Here is a 19,994-nt window from a genome sequence, read left to right on the forward strand (position 1 = left end):
CCCCTTCCCCCCGTGGGGGGGGGCGCCGCCGCCGAGCTGGAGGGGTAGCGGGCAGGACGGGGGTATTGGGCCTAGCGGCGGGGAGGGGGGTCGGACCCCCCCCCCCTCCCTCGCCTGGGTCCCCCATCCTCCGCTCCCCTCCTGCTTTAAGGAGTTATGTCACTGGCTGAATTGTAAGAGGCAACGGGCGGGGTCACTCACCTCTTCCTTGTTAAGCGTGCGCTCCACTGACGACACTTCCTGCGGGCCGTTGCCTCTTACAATTCAGCCAGCGACATAACTCCTTAAAGCAGGAGGGGAGCGGAGGATAGGGGAACCAGGCGAGGGAGGGGGGGGTCCGCTATCCCCTCCAGCTCGGGCGGCTCCCCCACACCCACGGGGCGGGTGCCGCCCCCCCAGAAGTGCCGCCTGAGGCAAATGTTTCACCCCGCCTCATGGGCGGGCCGGCCCTGGGTAAATGCTGCCCTGTTGATTGCTTGTTTACTTACCTGTATGCTTTTAACTGACTATTCTTGTTTAATGTCTTCAGGTCTTTAATTGCTTGTTTACTTACCTGTATGCTTTTAACTGACTATTCTTGTTTAATGTCTTTAGGTCTTTAATTGGTTGTTTACTTACTAGTATGTTTTTATCTGACTATTCTTGTTTAATATCTTCAGGTCTCCACTTCTATGAAGGCTCCAGAGTATCTTAGTGCTATTCGTGATTTTGAGACTACAGCACCTAAAACATTACAGGTTTTCCAGGTACATATTAATTATTAAACTAAATGAATGTCTTTTAACTCCTATAAACCCCCACCAGCCAGGAGGGTTTCCCATGGCCGATGCTTTAGGGGAAAAAATGCAAATGGTAACTGTTCCTCAGAAACCTTAAAGATAGCTCCCACCCCCCTTTCACTAAATGTGGCATTTCTGTTTAATTGTAGACATACATTGCAAGGAATAATAGTAAACATGTAAGTTTGCTTACATTGTTCTAATGTGCATATAAAACACACATTTTCAAAGTATTTCTTAAAATCAGAAATTGCCCAATGGGTATGTCAGCCAGCTGTTAAACATTCACTGGGGGCCATTTACACTTGTCATGTGTCATGTCATGTAGGGGTGTCTTTTTTTGTTGAAACCTTCCTGCAAGTTTCTGTTTTTTTAGGTGGGGTGTTTGTGTATGTGTATATATATATATATATATATATATATATATATATATATATATATATATATGTATATGTATCTCTACCGTATATATATATATATATATATATATATATATATATATATATATATATGTATAATATTAATAATACCTCCGACTGATGAACACCTGACTTACTGACTGACCTGCAGAGACGAACAGCCTGCACCCATCCTGATGATGTCATTTTTTTTTAATTTGAGTATGTTATTTTGTATTTTATACAGGAAGTTGACTCCAGTCAGCCAGGACAGGACTCTGTTGGCCGCCCAGTAGTGAACCAGTCTGGTATCATACAAGCCACAGGAGAAGCAGTGTATGTAGATGACATGCCAAAAGTGGATCAAGAACTTTGTATTGCATTTGTCACCAGCAAAAAAGCTCATGCCAAGATTCTGTAAGTAAAATGATTGCAAATCCTCCAAAGGCAGCAAAAGGTGTCATTTTGTGCATTTCACTGTTTACTTTCTTTATTATCCTAAAATCTATATGCTTATAGTAGAATTATGGTCAGAAAAAAATCAATTCTGTCAGGTTCTTATTCTAGCCTACATCTCCACTTTGGAAATTTCCTCTCAGTTAATCCTGACAGACAGGAGCTGGCATTGTTTAAATATGACTCTGTTCAGTAAAAATAACTCATAATGTTTTATTTAGTCATGAGGCGATGCGTAATATTTTGACACTTTATAAGTACAATAAATAAATGAGGTCCTGAATCCAAACATCAGTGAAGAAGTTGAGAAAAATATTCAGATGTTTTGTTCTTGCCGCTGGAGAGCAGCAATAGAAACCAAATACATCAGAGGGAAGATCATGACATGTCGAAGGAATATGTTGCTATTAAAAAAGGGTCTTTTTGTGTGGCTTGGAGGGGCAAAATGGGAAAGATGTAAATTGTTATTTTCACTACCTTTTGGGGTCCCTTAATGTTACCAAATCACTAAGGCCACTTTCACAGTGCCCATTGTGTTTTGTTCCCTGTAACAGCAGGAATGCAACTTAACAGATCGGGATAGTGGCGCAGCACATGGGGGTCAATTCATAAAAGGCTGTGCACGCGGTAAAAAAAATCTGGCCGGAAAAATACAGCATTCGGTATTTTAGACTTTTGTGTGCTAATTCATACAAATTTTCGCAGGTGTGATAGAAGTGCTGTGATTTACCAAAGTAAACTGTCGGTAACATCAGAAGAGTAGCTGCCTGTGTTGTTGCATTGCTGTTCTCTGTGCAGAGACAGCATTACAATATAATGGCCCATACTCACGGGCAGCAAAAGTAGCCTGTCGCCAGCACACGTGAGCGTGTGGGCGACAGGCCGGCGACAGCTCGTCGCCACGTCCCTCCGCGTACACACGCGGAAGAGGGACCAGCGGCCGCGACGGAAGCTGTCGCCGACGTTCCTCCTCCCCCCGCCGGAAGCTATGCGTATCCCAATGGAGGTTGCTGTTGCTAGTCCGCGTACTCACGCGGACTAGCGACAGCTGCGGCGGAGTTGCGGCGGCGACTGTCGCCAGGCGATTGAACATTTCAATCGCCTGGCGACATCAGCGACGGGCGACAGTTCGGGTTGCGCGCCCGTTCCGGGCGACAGTTCGGGGTGCGCGCGGCCCATACTCACGGGCGACCTGTCGCCGCAACACGCGCGCGCCGCGTGTTGAGGCGACAAAAGTCCCTCGTGAGTATGGGCCATAAGAGGCATCCCAACTTCCGTTTAGATGTGCATGTTTTGTTATACTGCCTCTGCTTGCCCTGAATTTGCTCTGAATCTGTCTATTAGTCTTTCTTAACATTTTATTTAATTGCCACAGCTTAAATGAACTTCTAGGAGACGTCACACATGCCCTACTTATATGATTTCCCTATACTAACTATTTATCTTCAAACTAGAACGGAAGAGGCTAAACACTGCTAAAGGGCTGCAAGGGAAACTTCATTTGTCCCCTTCTCTCTGCTCACTGCGTGGGGGTAGAAACATTTGTTCCGATTAAAAATCTGTGCTTCCTATCAGCATCCCATCAGCAGGACCTGAAGGAGATGGGAACTGTTTCTATTGGCTCTGCTCCTGTCAGTCATAGCTTATCCCCCTCTGCTTGTGTGAGTCACACTGGCTTCCCACAGACTCACACAGTTACTGCTCTCATTTCGCCAGCCCAGAGGAGCCGGTCATTTTTCAGGTTTTTACCACATGATCTAGTCTTTATGAATTGACATTTACTGACATTTGCTAACATGTGTTGAGGTGTTTACCACACAAGTCAGTAATTTACCTCAATGCTCAGAAACTTCAATCTTTCATGCAGTAACAGCCTTTATGAATTAACATTTTCCTAAGTGATCGGTAAAGTTTGCAGTTTTCTGCATTACCGCATGCGGTAATGCTTTATGAATCGAGGCCCTTATGTTCGCGTTGCGTTGAGTACAGTGAAGAATACAGTCAATGAAAAGTACGCTTCATCCCTACTGTAACACTGAAGGCCCTGTCTCTACTCTAATTCGATGAGAAGAGCCTCCTGCCTAGCCTTTCAGGTTTGTTGGTGCTCCTGTTCAAATTTTGTTAAAATAGACAGTTGACATTTGTGTTTATTTTTTGAGTCAAACCCTAGCCCCCTCCCCACCCTAAATGCCCTATCTCCTCTGAAGCAATGATCTTACTAACTACTGCATTTATAGCAGTTCAATGAATCTATAATGTGGCAGCTACTTTTAAAACTTTGGTTGGGGCCATTTACCACATAATCCAGGTGTACAATTAGACATGACACCACAGATACAGTTTTGAATCCTTTAATTTGCAGCTGCTGACTATGTACTCCAGTAGACCAATGCATTATGGGATAGCCTTCCAAATGTCCCCAAAGCACTGCTGCTGTCCAGTTACATAGTTATTTGGGTTGAAAAAAGACATACGTCCATCAAGTTCAACCAGAAAACAAGTACAACACCGCCTGCTCCCTCATATATCCCTGTTGATCCAGAGGAAGTTATGATTCCATAATTAGTTACAAAAGTTCATAACTAATTTGACTTGCTTTTGAATCAATACAACAATATTGTACAATATTGAACAAATCCAGAAACCGTGGTGTATTCCAGAACTGTAAATTTAAACTTAGAGTTAAAAAGGCAAGTGCTCTGACTCAAAGCAGCACCTGCCTTATGTTAGACCTCTTTCACACGGAAGGCTAAACTGTGCGCTTGTCGGGATGAAGGCTCCATCCTTCATCAGTAGAGATGGCCCGAACGGTTCGACCGCAAACTTATTCACGCAAACTTCGGTGGTTCGCGTTCACAAACGAACGCAAACTTTATGGTGGTTCGACCCGCCTCCTATACTACATCATTAGGGTCAACTTTGACCCTATACATCACAGTCAGCAGGCACAGGGTAGCCAATCAGGCTACACTCCCTCTTGACCCCCCCCCCCCTCATAAATAGCAGGCAGCGTCAGCCATTTCCCTCACTCGTGTGGCTGCAGTAATTAGAGAAGGGAGAGGTGCTGCATAGACATTAAGGAAAGCTCAGTTAGGCATGTTAGGTTGCTCTTTCTTGCTGATCCTTATTGCTAAAAAGCACTCCCCATCCTCAACAGCTCTTTTGAGAGCTAATGTTGTTCTTGTGATCTATTTTCTTTTTTTGTGTGTGTTTCCCACAGACACTTGTGTTGCATATACAGCCCTGTCAGTCAGTCTTAGCTGCTGGACATTGGCCCCTTGGTAATTCCTACTGCCACTGCCAGGCCCAGCACATTCAGTGACTACCTGTGTGTGTGACAGGCAGCTGCACATTTGTAATACCCATCACTGCATATACCTACCTGTTGTTCAGTGCACCCACCTACCTATATGAGCGTACGCAGTGGAATATTTAATACCACCAGTCACTGTGCCTGTTCATGGTACCTCTGTGTGTGTGTGTGTGTGTGTGTGTGTGTGTGTGTGTGTGTGTGTGTGTGTGTGTGTGTGTGTGTGTGTGTGTGTGTGTGTGACAGCTGCACATTTGTAATACCTATCACTGCATATATCTACCTGTTGTTGTTCAGTGCACCTACCTACCTACCTACATGAGCGCATGAAGTGTTATATACCACCACCAGTCACTGCACCTGTTCACTGTACCTGTGTGTGTGTGTGTGTGTGTGTGTGTGTGTGTGTGTGTGTGTGTGTGTGTGTGTGAGACAGCTGCACATTTGTAATATCAGCCACTGCATACCTGTTCACTGCACCTGTGTGACCGCATGCTGTTTTATATACTAATCCGTGCATACCTGTTTACTGCACCTGTGTAACCGCACATTGTTGTACCAGCAGTCACTGTAACCTGTTTACTGCACCTGTGTAACCGTACATTGTATTAGCCAAGTCAGTGCATACCTTTCACTTCACCCCCCCCCCATATGGACAAAACAAGAGGCAGAGCCAGAGGCAGGCCACCTGGCATGTCTGTTCGAGGTTGCACTGTCGTGATTTCGTGCGGCCCTCGACCAAAGTACAGTGTTCAGAAGAATATTGTCAGGACGTAGTTGACTATTTAACACAGAACACCTCATCTTCCTCAGCTTCCGCATGGAAGCATGACATATCTTCCTCCTCCTGCTCTGATTCTGGCACCCCACTTAACACTCCGTCGGCAGCCATCACCAAAGTGCCATCATCACAGGGCTCAGTGGTGTGGAATTTTTTTTGTGTGTCTGCCTCAGATGAGAGCAATGCCATCTGTACTCTCTGCCACTGAAAATTGAGCCATGGAAAGACCAAGACCCACGTAGGAACAACTACCTTACGAAGGCACATGATTACAAAGCACAAACTGCAATGGGATCACCAGCTGAGGAAAAGCAGCACACAAAAGCAAAGCCACACACCGCAGTGGAAGATACCAGGCCGCAATTATTTCTCAAAAAAGGCGATACCTAAACTGTACCATGATGTTGAAAGGCAAGTAGTGACTAGTGTTGGGCGAATAGTGTTCGCCACTGTTCGGGTTCGCCCGGATTTTGGCCTGTTCGGGTTCGGTTCGGCACCCCCCGAACACCTCATGGTGTTCGGGAGGGTGCTCGGCAACGCTGCCCGAACCCAAACAGGCCTTCTGTGTTCGGCCGAACACAGCCGTGTCCGGCCGAACAAAGCTCCCTATAGGGTCCCAGCATAAAGGGAGAGCATGCCCCAAACGCGGGGGGAGGGGTCGTAAATGCCCCCCACCCCTCCCCGCTAAGCTCTCCCTTCTGCTGGACCCTATAAAATTAAATATAAGTCCCCCGAAAGTACCTGGCAGGCTGGCAGGAGGAGGGCAGCCGGAGATCATAGGCGCTAGTACCATCTGGTACTTCCGCCCTCTCTCTGACGCACTTCCTGTTTACATTTGAAGTCGCGTCAAGAGAGAAGTACCGTGATGATGCGTACGAGGGTACTCGTCATCTACATGATGACACGTACCCTCGTACGTGTCATTGCGGTACTTCTGCTTTCTCTTGACGCGACTTCAAATGTAAACAGGAAGTGCGTCAGAGAGAGGGCGGAAGTACCAGATGGTACTAGCGCCTATGATCTCCGGCTGCACTCTTCCTGCCCTCCTCCTGCCAGCCTGCCAGGTACTTTCGGGGGACTTATATTTAATTTTATAGGGTCCAGCAGAAGGGAGAGCTTAGCGGGGAGGGGTGGGGGCATTTCCGACCCCCCCCCCCCGCATTTGGGGCATGCTCTCCCTTTATGCTGGGACCCTATAGGGGGCCCCAAAGGGATATATTCGGGGTCCCCATAGACTTGCATTGGGTTCGGGGTTCGGCACGAACATGCCGAATATCGGGGGCATGTTCGGCCGAACCACCCCGAACCCGAACATCTGGATGTTCGCCCAACACTAGTGGTGACATCTCTGGCACACAGCGTTGGGTCAAGGGTCCATCTGACCACGGATGCCTGGTCTGCAAAGCACGCTCAGGCCTGCCCAAAGACTAAGTCGGTCCCCACACACAGCATCTCTGCCTGCAGAGATGCAGGCAGAGATGCTGTGGGGGGGGGGGAGGGGCACACCCAAGATAATAAGGTTGTTGCTTCATTGTGGACAGACCAAATTCGATCAGCTGGACAGTCACTGTTGTTCTGTCATTGAGCTACCTCTTAGCCCGGCGACCATACGGGCTTGAAAACCCCCACGGCCTGCACTCTCGCCATGGTGCGCACCAGTCCAGCACGGCCGTCACTACACAAACAGCTGTGTGCAGTGCGTTACACAGTGAGTTTGGTCTGTCAGTGGGAAGCAGTACTCTAATTACACTCCCTGATTGATGCATACACATGCAAGATGTTTTAAAGCACTTTAGGCCTCCAATTTAGCATGCAATGTGATTTCTGCCCTTAAAAGGCTGCTTTGCGTCAAATCTAGATTTTTCCTGGGACTTTTGGCATGTATTCCACTCATCCATGCAAAAACTCAGATGTTAGACTCCTTGAAACATCTTTTCCATCACTTTTGTGGCCAGCATAAATGTTTCTGGTTTTCAAAGTTCGCATCCCCATTGAAGTCTATTGTGGTCCGCGAAAGTTTGCGCGAACCGAACTTTTGCGGAAGTTCGCGTTCGAGGTTCATGAACCAAAAATCGGAGGTTCAAGCCATCTCTATTCATCAGGTGTACCCTCCCCTCTTACCACATCCAAAACATGAAGGGCTTGATTCACAAAGCGGTGCTAACTGTTAGAACGCCTGTGAAAACCCCCTTAGCACGTCTAAACGAGCTTTTCGCGCGCAAAACTTTATGTGCGTAAAATTTTACGCGCGCATCTTGGTGGAGGGCTGCTTCACTTCACTGCTGGGAATTGTGAGCACTAATTATATTACATTGCTGTTTGTATATTGTTTTTTGCTGCTGCAATATCTGGTGGATTGTCTGTTGTGGTTCATCTGATATTAAGCAGCAAGTGTCAGTTTTTAAAAGTACATTTTTTTTTTCTTTTCCCTCTAGTTTGTTTTGCAGCAGGCAATTGGCTAGGGGGAGGGACTAGCTGCAACACAGGTGTTAAATTAAACAGGAAGTGTAGGCCAAACCTCTAATCTTGGTGGAGGGCTGCTTCACTTCACTGCTGGGAATTGTGAGCACTAGTTATATTACATTGCTGTTTGTATATTGTTTTTTGCTGCTGCAATATCTGGTGGATTGTCTGTTGTGGTTCATCTGATATTAAGCAGCAAGTGTCAGTTTTTAAAAGTACAATTTTTTTTCTTTTCCCTCTAGTTTGTTTTGCAGCAGGCAATTGGCTAGGGGGAGGGACTAGCTGCAACACAGGTGTTAAATTAAACAGGAAGTGTAGGCCAAACCTCTAATCTTGGTGGAGGGCTGCTTCACTTCACTGCTGGAAATTGTGAGCACTAATTATATTACATTGCTGTTTGTATATTGTTTTTTGCTGCTGCAATATCTGGTGGATTGTCTGTTGTGGTTCATCTGATATTAAGCAGCAAGTGTCAGTTTTTAAAAGTACAATTTGTTTTCTTTTCCCTCTAGTTTGTTTTGCAGCAGGCAATTGGCTAGGGGGAGGGACTAGCTGCAACAGGAGGTATTTGGTCAGCTTCAGGACTCAGTCTGTGGCTTGCTCACTAAGTGGCTGCGACACAAGTGGCATAGGCGTTAAAAACAGGCACAAAGAGAGTGGTGAGAGGAAGTAGGTAAGGACTAAAAAAAAAAAAAAACCTTCAATCAATATTGCGTTTTTTTGCATTGGTTAGAATGTGCTAGGCACGTTGTGGTGTAGTCTTTAAATTTTGAGGACTCCACCGCAACTTCACTCACTCCACCTCCACCCCTCCTCCTCCCCTCCTCCCCCCTCCCGCCCCCTCCCCCCCCCTTCTCTTCCCCTCACTCCCCACACTCCCCAACTTTACTTACTCTCCCTATCCTCCTCCCCAGCTACACTCAATCTCCCGTTTCATCTTTTACCGCCACAGTTTACTTTAAATAATTTTTCCCCACACAAAAGTCATCATGTTGGACTATGCTGTATAGTGTACATCCTGCAACATGTATGCATGCCTTGATCAGCGGATTGAGGGTGTTTTACTGTTGCCCTGGGTGTGTGCATGTTGCTCAGTTAGAGGCGGAAGTCGCAGAGCTAAATAAGCATCTCGCAACACTGAGAAGCATACACAACATGGAGAAGAGCTTGGATCTCACGATCCAGACACTGGATGGAACCGTTGAAGATGAGGAGGGTGGAGTACAGCCGGACTAAGAAGAAGAGGCAGCCGCTAGTTGGGTCACAGTTAGAAGGGGTAGGGGAAAAAGTGGCAGGGAGGCTAGTCCCGAGTTGTCCCTCACTAATAAGTATGCTTGTTTGCGTAATATTGGGGAGGATGATTCAGGAGTAGCAATGCTGCAGCAGGATGTGCTCCTTAGCAACCAAGGGGCAGACTGCTGTAACGAGAAAGGGAATAGGAGTGCAGCTAAGGCTAGACAGGTACTGGTGGTAGGGGATTCAATTATTAGGCGCACAGATAGGGTAATCTGTCGAAGAAACTGCGAATGCCGTACAGTCTGTTGCCTCCCGGGTGCTCGGGTTCGGCATGTAGCGGAAAGAATTGACAGATTACTGGGTGGGGCTGGGGAAGACCCGGCTGTCATGGTACACATTGGCACCAATGACAAAGTTAGTGGGAGATGGAAGGTCCTCAAAAATGATTTTCAGGTACTTGGAGATAAACTTAAAGCAAGGACCTCCAAGGTGGTGTTTTCTGAAATACTGCCAGTGCCACGTGCTACATCTGAGAGACAGAGGGAGCTTAGGGAGTTAAATAAGTGGCTGAGAAATTGGTGTAGGAAGGAAGGGTTTGGGTTCCTGGAGAACTGGGCAGACTTTGCAGTCGGCTACAGGTTCTACAGCAGGGATGGGCTGCACCTTAATGGGGAGGGTGCAGCTGCATTGGGGGAGAAGATGGCTAAACGGTTGGAGGAGATTTTAAACTAGGATCTGGGGGGAGGCGGGAGGATAAAGTCTCAATACGTAGACAAGATGAGGTAAAAAGACAGTGGGAACCTATCATTATGGAGGGTGGAGAGGGGGGTAGGGACAGTGTAAAGATTAAGGAGGTTGGTAAAAATTCAAGTAGCCCATTTCATGTAAACAAAATTGGTAAATGTGGTGGTAAAAATATAAAGTGCATGGTAACCAATGCTCGGAGCCTTGCAAATAAAATAGACGAACTAGAGTTCATTCTGAATGACAAAGGCTATGACATTGTGGGAATAACCGAGACATGGATGGATGAAAGCCATGACTGGATAGCTAATTTAAAAGGATACAATGTGTTTAGGAGGGATAGAACAGGGAAAAAAGGTGGAGGGGTTTGTCTCTTTGTTAAGAATTCTCTTACAGCTGTCCTCAACGATGAGATGGAGGAAGATTGCGAAGATGGGGAGTCCGTTTGGGTGAATATTCATGGTGGAAATAAAAGTTGCCAATTGCTTATTGGGGTATGCTACAGGCCACCTCTTATTAATGAAGCTGCAGAACTGCGATTACTACAGCAGATTGAAAAAGCTGCAGGTAAAAATGAGGTCATATTTATGGGCGACTTCAACTTTCCAGACATTGGGCTCGATTCACAAAGCGGTGCAAAGTGTTAGCACCATGGTGAAAAGGCCCTTATCACGCCTAAAGTCACTTTAGGCATGATAAGAAGAAACTCGCGCGAAGTTGCCGCGCGTACGCGCGTAAGTGCGCGCGCAACACCCGACGCTTCGCGCGAAGCTCCCATTAAGCCCTATGGGACTTTGCGCGCGCTCTCACGCGCGTACGCGCGAACGCGCTTACGCGCGGTAACTTCGCGCGAAGAGCAGGAAAAATCGGTGATAACTCAGTGGTGAAAAGGTCATCACGCCTAAAGTCTTTTAGGCGTGATAACTGGGTTATCACCGGTTTGTGAATCGAGCCCATTGACTGGAGTATTGAGGCTACCCATTCTGGTAAAAGCAGCAGATTTCTGGCAGCACTACAGGACAATTACTTGACTCAAATGGTAACTGAACCAACTAGGGGGAATGCGTTACTGGATCTGATCATTTCTAATAGACCAGATAATGTATCAAATGTGCAGGTTCAAGAACATTTGGGAAATAGTGATCACAACATGATAACGTTTGATCTGGTGACTGATAGGCCACGGGGCAGCGGGACCACTAAAACTATGAATTTTAGAAAAGCAAAGTTCACTCAAATTAGGCAGGCACTAAGTTTGGTGAACTGGGATAATGTACTACAAGGGGAAGACACTGAAGGGAAATGGCAAGCTTTTAAACTTATACTCAATCAATACTGTAGTATGTATATCCCATATGGAAACAAAATGTCTAGGAATAAAAAAAGGCCTCTATGGATGAATAGAAAGGTTAAAGATAAAATGAAGAGGAAAAAGAATGCCTATAAGGTCTTAAAACAGGAGGGGACCGAGGCTGCACTAAGCAATTATAAGGAGTGCAATAAAAATTGTAAAAAAGAAATTAGGCAGGCAAAGATTGAAGCTGAAAAACAAATCGCTAAGGATATCAAATCTAACCCAAAAAAGTTTTACAAGTACATTAACTCTAAAAAAAGAAAGATTGACTGTATAGGACTCCTAAAGGATGAGGATGGGAACTCAATGGTGGATGACCAAGGTAAGGCAGAGTTATTAAATGCTTTCTTTGCTTCTGTCTTCACAAAAGAAACAGCACTGTTGCAAACTACAGAAGCGGAAGAGTCTCAATCTTCTAACTGTAATATTAAATACTTAACGCAGGAAGAAGTGAAGGCAAGACTAAATAAATTAAAAATAGACAAGGCACCTGGCCCGGATGGCATGCATCCTCGGGTCCTAAGGGAATTAAGTTCAGTTATAGATAAACCCCTTTAACTTATCTTTTGTGACTCTCTTGCAACTGGCAGAGTCCCAGTGGATTGGCGTACAGCCCACGTTTTCCCATTATTTAAGAAGAGCAAAAAATCTGATCCAGGAAATTACAGACCTGTAAGTTTAACATCAGTTGTATGCAAACTATTTGAGGGGTTACTAAGAGATACTATACATGACTTCATAGTAGAAAATAATCTTATTTCTCAGCATCAACATGGGTTTACTAAAGACAGGTCCTGTTTGACTAACATGCTCAGCTTTTATGAGGTAGTGAATGCTAATATGGATATTGGGAATGCTGTAGATGTGATATACTTGGACTTTGCAAAGGCCTTCGACACTGTTCCCCACAAAAGACTGGTGCAAAAGTTGAGGATGCAAGGACTGGGGAAGAGTCTGTGTTCATGGATAGGGAACTGGCTAATGGACAGAAAACAAAGAGTTGTGGTCAATGGATCGTACTCAAAATGGGAGACTGTTAGCAGTGGGGTCCCACAGGGGTCTGTTCTGGGTCCAGTGCTCTTCAATTTATTTATTAATGACCTAGTAGATGCAGTAGTGAGCAATGTTGCTATTTTTGCAGATGATACAAAATTGTGCAGAATCATCAACTCTCAGGAAGATAGTGTCATATTGCAACAGGATCTGGATAGGATGGCTATATGGGCACATACATGGCAGATGAAATTCAATGTTGACAAATGTAAGGTCATGCATTTTGGACGTACTAATGGTCTAGCACCATACAAAATAAATGGGATACAGTTGGGGACATCAAACTTGGAGAAGGACTTAGGAGTACTCATTGACAACAAGTTAAATTATCGTACTCAATGCCAAGCAGCTGCAGCTAAAGCTAACAAAATTTTGGGATGCATTAAAAGGGAAATAAAAACTCGAGATGCTAGCATAATATTGCCCCTATTTAACTCTCTAGTAAGGCCACATCTGGAATATGGAATTCAGTTCTGGGCACCACATTACAAAAAAGATATTGCAGTTTTAGAGCAGGTGCAGAGACGAGCAACAAAATTGATGCGTGCGATGGAAGGTCTCACTTATCGAGAAAGGTTAGATAAACTGGGTTTATTTAGTCTAGAGAAAAGACCCCTTAGAGGGGATCTAATTAACATGTATAAATACATCAGAGGGCAATATAATACCTTGGCGGATGAGCTTTTTGTCCCTAGGCCTTCTCAAAGGACTAGAGGACATGATCTGCGCATGAAGGAAAAACGTTTTAGCCATTTATTTAGGAAAGGGTTCTTTACAGTTAGAGTGATTAAGATGTGGAATGCATTGCCACAGGAAGTCGTTATGGCAAACTCTATACCTGCATTTAAAGGGGGCTTAGATGCTTTCCTTGCGTTGAAAGACATCCATGGCTACAATTACTAGGTAATGCCTAATGATGTTGATCCAGGGATTTTATCTGATTGCCATCTGGAGTCGGGAAGGAATTTTTCCCTTTAGGGGCTAATTGGACTATGCCTTGTAAGGGTTTTTTCGCCTTCCTCTGGATCAACAGGGATATGTGAGGGAGCAGGCTGGTGTTGTACTTTATACTGGTTGAACTTGATGGACGTATGTCTTTTTTCAACCAAAATAACTATGTAACTATGTAACTATGTAACTATGCACTGCACAGAGCGCAGGGCACTCCGCACGAAGTGCCCATTAAAGCCTATGGGACTTAGCGCGCGCATAGGACTTTGCGCGCGCAAAACTTTGCGCACGGTACTTAGCGCGCGATCTGATTCAGAAATTCGATGCTAACCTACTTAGCACCCTGGTTAGCACGTCCAAAGACTTTATTTTTGTTGTACAGCTATTGGTGAGTGCAGGAGTGGTGTACCTGCCTGGAGAAAGCACAGCTACTGCTTTGGTTCAAAACAACTCAATGGGGAACTGTGTGGTTAAAAATGTCCATTTAGAATGTGTCTTGAGTTATAAATTGCTATGGATGTGCAGAAAACCTGAACAACCAGTTGATATAGGAGTACCTGATGAATAAAAACGTGGTTTAATGATAAATATAAAACGTTACACTTGGAGATTGAAATACATTCTTAGATTCTATCGTTCTGTTGAGCTAGAAAACCTGCACTTTTGTAACGACTTGAAGAGTGGTTTGAAAAACCTTGACTATTATGACTGTTCTAAAAGTTGATGTGTAGTATTTTTAACTATTGCATTTCTGTAAGAGGTCATCCAGTTATTACATAAAAGTGCAATGCTCTACCTATTCCTTCTGCATGTTTAATGGTCCTTCAGTCTTCATAGGAGATCATCTACCGTGAATTAATATGTCTGCCCATACCTGCTGCCACCTTTGCCATCCATTCTCTGCATCCTTAAAAAGTATTTTTCTCTATGCAGGAAATTAACACAGCTGGCTATAACACTGTTGAGATGTGACACTACCATTCCAGAAAATCGTAATATGCAAATGTTGAATCGCTTACTTTTGATGCAGCGTCAAAAGTAAGCGCTTTAATATTTATATATTACGATTTGTTTCCCTATTTGCTGTTAACTGCAAATTATTGGATTTCAGGTGAGGTTTAGACATGCTAATAATGAATGTGAGGGAAGCGCTGCGTTATTCTTTCAGAACCATAATAACATACACTTTTATTCTTTATAGGTCAATAGATGACTCTGAGGCCCTCAAAGTTCCTGGAGTGGTTGATGTCATAAGATCAAAAGATGTGCCTGGAATAAATGACATTTCTGGACAGGGACCATTGTTCTCAGAGGAGGAGGTACACTCTAAAAAGAATTACAACCCGTGCTTTTTGGAAATGAAATTTAAGAAAAACAGAATTTTGTGTTTTTATTTTTAGCCTCGGTTAACCTTTCTGGCGGTAACCCCGAACGTAGTTCGGGGTAAACCGCGCAGGAGGTTTTCTCAGGCCCCGCTGGGCCGATTTGAGTAATTTTTTTTTTGCTGAACGCAGCTAGCACTTTGCTAGCTGCGTCAGCACTTCGATCGCCGCCGCCCCGCGCTGATTCGTCGCATTCCGCGTCACAGCACAGCCCCCCCCCCCTAGACCCCTGCGCTGCCTGGCCTATCAGCGCCAGGCAGCGGCAAGGGGTGGATCGGGACTCCCTTGGACGTCACGACGTCCATGACGTCGGTGACGTCATCCCGCCCCGTCGCCATGGCGACGGGGGAAGCCCTCCAGGAAATCCCGTTCTTTGAACGGGATTTCTTGATTGCCTATCCCCGGAGGCGATCGGCGGGGCTGGGGGGATGCCGCTGAGCAGCGGCTATCATGTAGCGAGCCCTAGGCTTGCTACATGATTTAAAAAAAAAATCAAAAAAACGGCTGCGCTGTCCCCCTGCCGGTTTTTAATATGCCGCCAGGGAGGTTTACAGTGGTCAGTTGCATAATGCACGTGTTATAATGTGTGTGAACTGCAAGAAAGACTGGACATAAACTTTAATACAAAGCCTGCTAGCGGCGAGTTAGAATAACACAATCCGTTACAGTGCAGTACTGTGAACTAGCCCATAGAATTATATGTGCAGTAAGTTGAGATGCAGAATTATTCTGCAAGGCAACTGACCCCTCTAACAGGCCCTCAACTTGACATTTTTTTTTTTGGGGGGGGGGGGGGGGCTTTTGAAAAGCAGTTGAACGTGCTAAATAGTAATGTATTAAACATAAAATTAACATTATTTATTGGATTACTTGATAATACTACCTCTGTGATGGTTGACCACCCCATAAAATACTGTAATTATGATTCATCCATGAGAAATCTTATATTCTATTTCCTATGTAGCAGGAAACTCCACCTGAAGTTGAATTTTTCGCTCATCCATAGCCAGGAGCAGTGTTTGCCTAACCACCTTTATATTGCTGCAGCTGCCAGGGCACTGATGTTGTTCAGGAAGCATTTAGAAGAGCATTACTGGATTATGGGCAGATACAGATCATGGAGCGAGTGGAGATGTTCAAAGAGATGCTAATAATGTTATGCAACTTGGAATTTGGCTAATCACATTTCTTGCCAGTTTTGATTGGCTCAGTTCTGAGCTGCATACAATTTGCATTAACGTTGCATACAAGCCAGAATTGTTAGCATCTCACTGACCATATTGAGAGATGAGCGAGCATGAAAGTTCATGCTTGCTCATTTCCTCCCGCTCTGGCCACACAGTAATCTGGATGAAACAAAGGAGGTGGGCTGTAGCAATGGCAATCTCAGGTAAGGAGTGGCACTTTAAAGTATTTAGGAGTGATATGATTCAGCCACAACTATGAAGACACAGCACATAGACTATAAGACAAGCTTGCAGCAGCTGATGTCACCATTATGTTTGTTTTAATCACACCCATGACAAGATGTATCTCGCCAGAGACTGTCAATGACAGGTACAGACATTGCAAGAGTCCCTAGCCAAGGGTTAAAGGAGAAACCTGCGTATAATGCAGTTATGCTAAATCCACACCAATTAAATACACAATTAATATTGCAATATAAAATATTGCTGCATTTATAAAATGATTACTGCACTGCTAGAATGCATGGTGGTCATCATTACTAATGGCAGGGTGGACATTTCACAAACCTTTTGAGTGTAATGTTTACATTTTGAATGATAACTTGAGCAGTGGACACTTGCTTTAGTATTTTTTTCATTTGCATAGATTTTGATTACAATAGGAGAGAATGGCAGCGCACCCAAATTGACCAGCTTACTTACAGCAACTTACATTATTTGCATTCAAAACAGATGCATCAAAGGAGGACATTGACTTCAAAAACAGCCTGTGCACAGATTGTTCAATACTAGACTCTTCCACGACGATGACATGCCCTCTCAGAAGAAACCTAACACTGACAACTACACATAGTTAAAACCTAAAGCTGCTAGCCTATAAATAGTTTACACATTTTTTCCAAAGAACAGGAAGAAATAGGCAGCCTTCCTAGGCTGAAAATTAAATGAAACCAACAGAGGTGTGCAGATCCCCCCACGGACTTATAGACACAGTGAATGCAAATCAGATGCAAACTATGCACTAATCCCTAATCTAAATAAATTGAATGCAAACTGATACACATGAATGCAGCTAGCCACAAGTAAACTTACATTTTTGCCCAACAGGAGGGAATGGCAGTGCTTTCAAATATAGACTGCACCCCGAATTGACCAGCTGCAAAGATGTGCATCTACACAACTTGCATTCAAAACAGATGCAGCAATGGAGGACATTGGCTTCCAAAAACAGCCTGTGCACAGGGACTTACAGTATACACACCTTGGGCTTGATTCACTAAACCGTGATAAGACAAATATCATATGTTATCAAAGTTATCACACGCTATCAAAGTTATCACCAAGTTATCACCTGCTATCAAAGTTATCACACAGTTATCACACGCTATTAAGCTATCACACGCTATCAAGTTATCACAAAGTTATCAAAGTTATCACAAAGTTATCACACGCTATCAAAGTCATCGCACGCTATCAAGTTATCACAACGTTATCACACGCTATCAAGTTATCACACGCTATCAAAGTTATCACAAGCTATCAAAGTTATTACAAAGTTATCACACGCTATCAAAGTTATCACAAAGTTATCACATGTTATCAAGTTATCACAAAGTTATCACACGCTATCAAAGTTATTACAAAGTTATCAAAGTTATTACAAAGTTATCACACGCTATCAAAGTTATTACAAAGTTATCACACCCTATCAAAGTTATCACACGCTATCAAAGTTAATTCAAAGTTATCGCATGCTATCAAAGTTAACACGCCTTAGCAGAGTAGCATAGCAAATGCTACGAACTTGCAGGGGCTCAGGGCAGGACGAGTGCCCTTGCCAATTAGCAGGCATAAGTTCGTAGTGCTCGCTATGCTACTCTGATAAGGGGCTTGAATCACTAAACTGTGATAACTGATATCACGTTTGCGTCAGCGTTTTGTGCACGTTAAAATGCGCGTAACTTTTTCACGCGCAAACGTGAATTTCACGCAAAAAGCGCGTTTGTGTGAAAATCCACGTTAGGAAAGGGCTTGATTCACTAAACCGTGATAATTCATATCATGGCCGTTTTTGTGCGCGTTTTCACGAATTTACGAAAATTCACGATTGCATGCGAAATGTCAAATTTTCGTGCAAAAATTTGTCATTGCGCAAAAACACGAAAAATGCCCATGAAATGAGTTATCACGGTTTAGTGAATCAAGCCCCAAAAACGTTACGTGCGTTTTAATGAGTGCAAAATGCTAGCGCGACTGTGATATCAGTTATCATGGTTTAGTGAATCAAGCCCAAGGCGTGTTAACTTGATTTAGGGAAATTACTAGTGATTGAAAGTGCTCCCTAAACGCTCAAAAAAAATGCTCTAGTGGGTTCCAGACCTCCGAGACATCTGATCTATATGCTTATTCAGAGACTAAAAGCATTAGAGACAGAGGATAAGCAAGACAGCTAGGCAATGTGCATTGCTTAAAAGGAAATGTTAGCTTCCATATGTCTCTCATCTCAGGTTCCCTTTAAACTAGATGTGTTAATAGTTTTCTGTGTGAGCTAGTGAGGGCTGCCTCTTCATCCTTTCTGGACTTCTCTTGCAGGTATTGTGTGTAGGACAAATAATCTGCGCTGTGGTTGCTGATACACCTGAGCATGCAAGAAGAGCAACTGCTAAAGTGAAAATCAACTATGAAGAGCTGGTGCCCATCCTCTCTGTGGAGGTATTTAGCTGCATTAGAATCCCACATTACACCACATGCTTTTTAAAAAACGTACAAATACAAAACTACCTGTCTGACATTTAAGTTAAACAAAGCTCATCAATATCCATTATACACCTTTTTCTAATTTTGTACAGCTTTCATGTATACCGTATGTTCTAAAGCTTTGTCACTCACAATTAGGATACCATGTTTTGTTTTGAAAGTGATACTGAACAGACTTCAGAAATGGAATACTGAACTTACCTGAGGCTTCCTCCAGTCCCCTGTAGGCCTTGGAGGTCAGGGCCGGTTCTAGTTATAATGGGGGACATCAGGGAGCACAGTTAAGTTGGGTTAGGAGGACACCTTGGAGGGCCCCTCCAGGCTCTGGGGCCCTGGGGAAATTGCCCCCCTTTGAATTATTGAAGCATCGGGACTGCGTGAGGTCTGTTTTCCCATAACAAGTGTAGCCACAAAAACACCTGTGCTGAAGTATAGTCCCCTGTATCGGATGAAGGGAAGGTTTAGTAGTTGAAGCCCCAAAACAGCTCTGGGCCCCCCTGCAATAGCAGAGGCTGATCCCTCCAGTCATGCCCTGTTAGAAACTTACAGACTCTTACACTACTTGCTGTCACACTATGCTCACTGACAACTCCCAGTAGCTACATTGTTGATTATTATAAATACTATCATACTTCAGCCAGTAAGACAACAGCTCGGCACTGACAGCCTATATAGTCCCAGTAAACGTCTAGGCAGAAGAGCTGACACTCCACTCGCTGCAGGCAGTGTCTAGAGTACCACTAATATAGCACAGCGAGCACCACCACTCCCCCTTACACATATAGCATGGAGGAAGCCCACTTTGGTAATGCTTACCCCCACCTACTACCTGTTGTGTTGAGTGAACCCAGCTCACTGCATATACCTACTACCTGTTTTGTTTACTTAACCCACCTCATCACTGCATATACCTAGTTTTGTGTTGAGTGAACCCAGCTCACTGCATCCTACTACTACCTGTTGTGTTTACTTAACCCACCTCATCACTGCACATAACTACCTGTAGTGTTGAGTGAACCCAGCTCACTGCATATACCTACTACCTGTTGTGTTGAGTGAACCCAGCTCACTGCATATACCTACTACCTGTTGTGTTTACTTAACCCACCTCATCACTGCATATACCTAGCTTTGTGTTGAGTG

General features: G+C 44.4%; 1 protein-coding gene across 4 annotated transcripts in view; it reads left to right on the top strand.

Moving 5' to 3' along the window:
• LOC137524808 (aldehyde oxidase 1-like) overlaps positions 1-19,994 on the top strand; it is a 279,754-nt gene that overhangs the window by 152,363 nt on the left and 107,397 nt on the right. For all 4 annotated transcript variants that reach the window (XM_068245130.1, XM_068245132.1, XM_068245133.1 and 1 more), the window contains 4 exons: positions 660-746; positions 1,425-1,594; positions 14,727-14,844; positions 18,687-18,806. In XM_068245130.1, the coding sequence (XP_068101231.1) occupies positions 660-746; positions 1,425-1,594; positions 14,727-14,844; positions 18,687-18,806 (495 nt within the window). The remainder of the gene's footprint in view (positions 1-659; positions 747-1,424; positions 1,595-14,726; positions 14,845-18,686; positions 18,807-19,994) is intronic.

This window comes from Hyperolius riggenbachi, chromosome 7 (genome assembly GCF_040937935.1).
Source record: "Hyperolius riggenbachi isolate aHypRig1 chromosome 7, aHypRig1.pri, whole genome shotgun sequence".
Taxonomy (NCBI): domain Eukaryota; kingdom Metazoa; phylum Chordata; class Amphibia; order Anura; family Hyperoliidae; genus Hyperolius; species Hyperolius riggenbachi.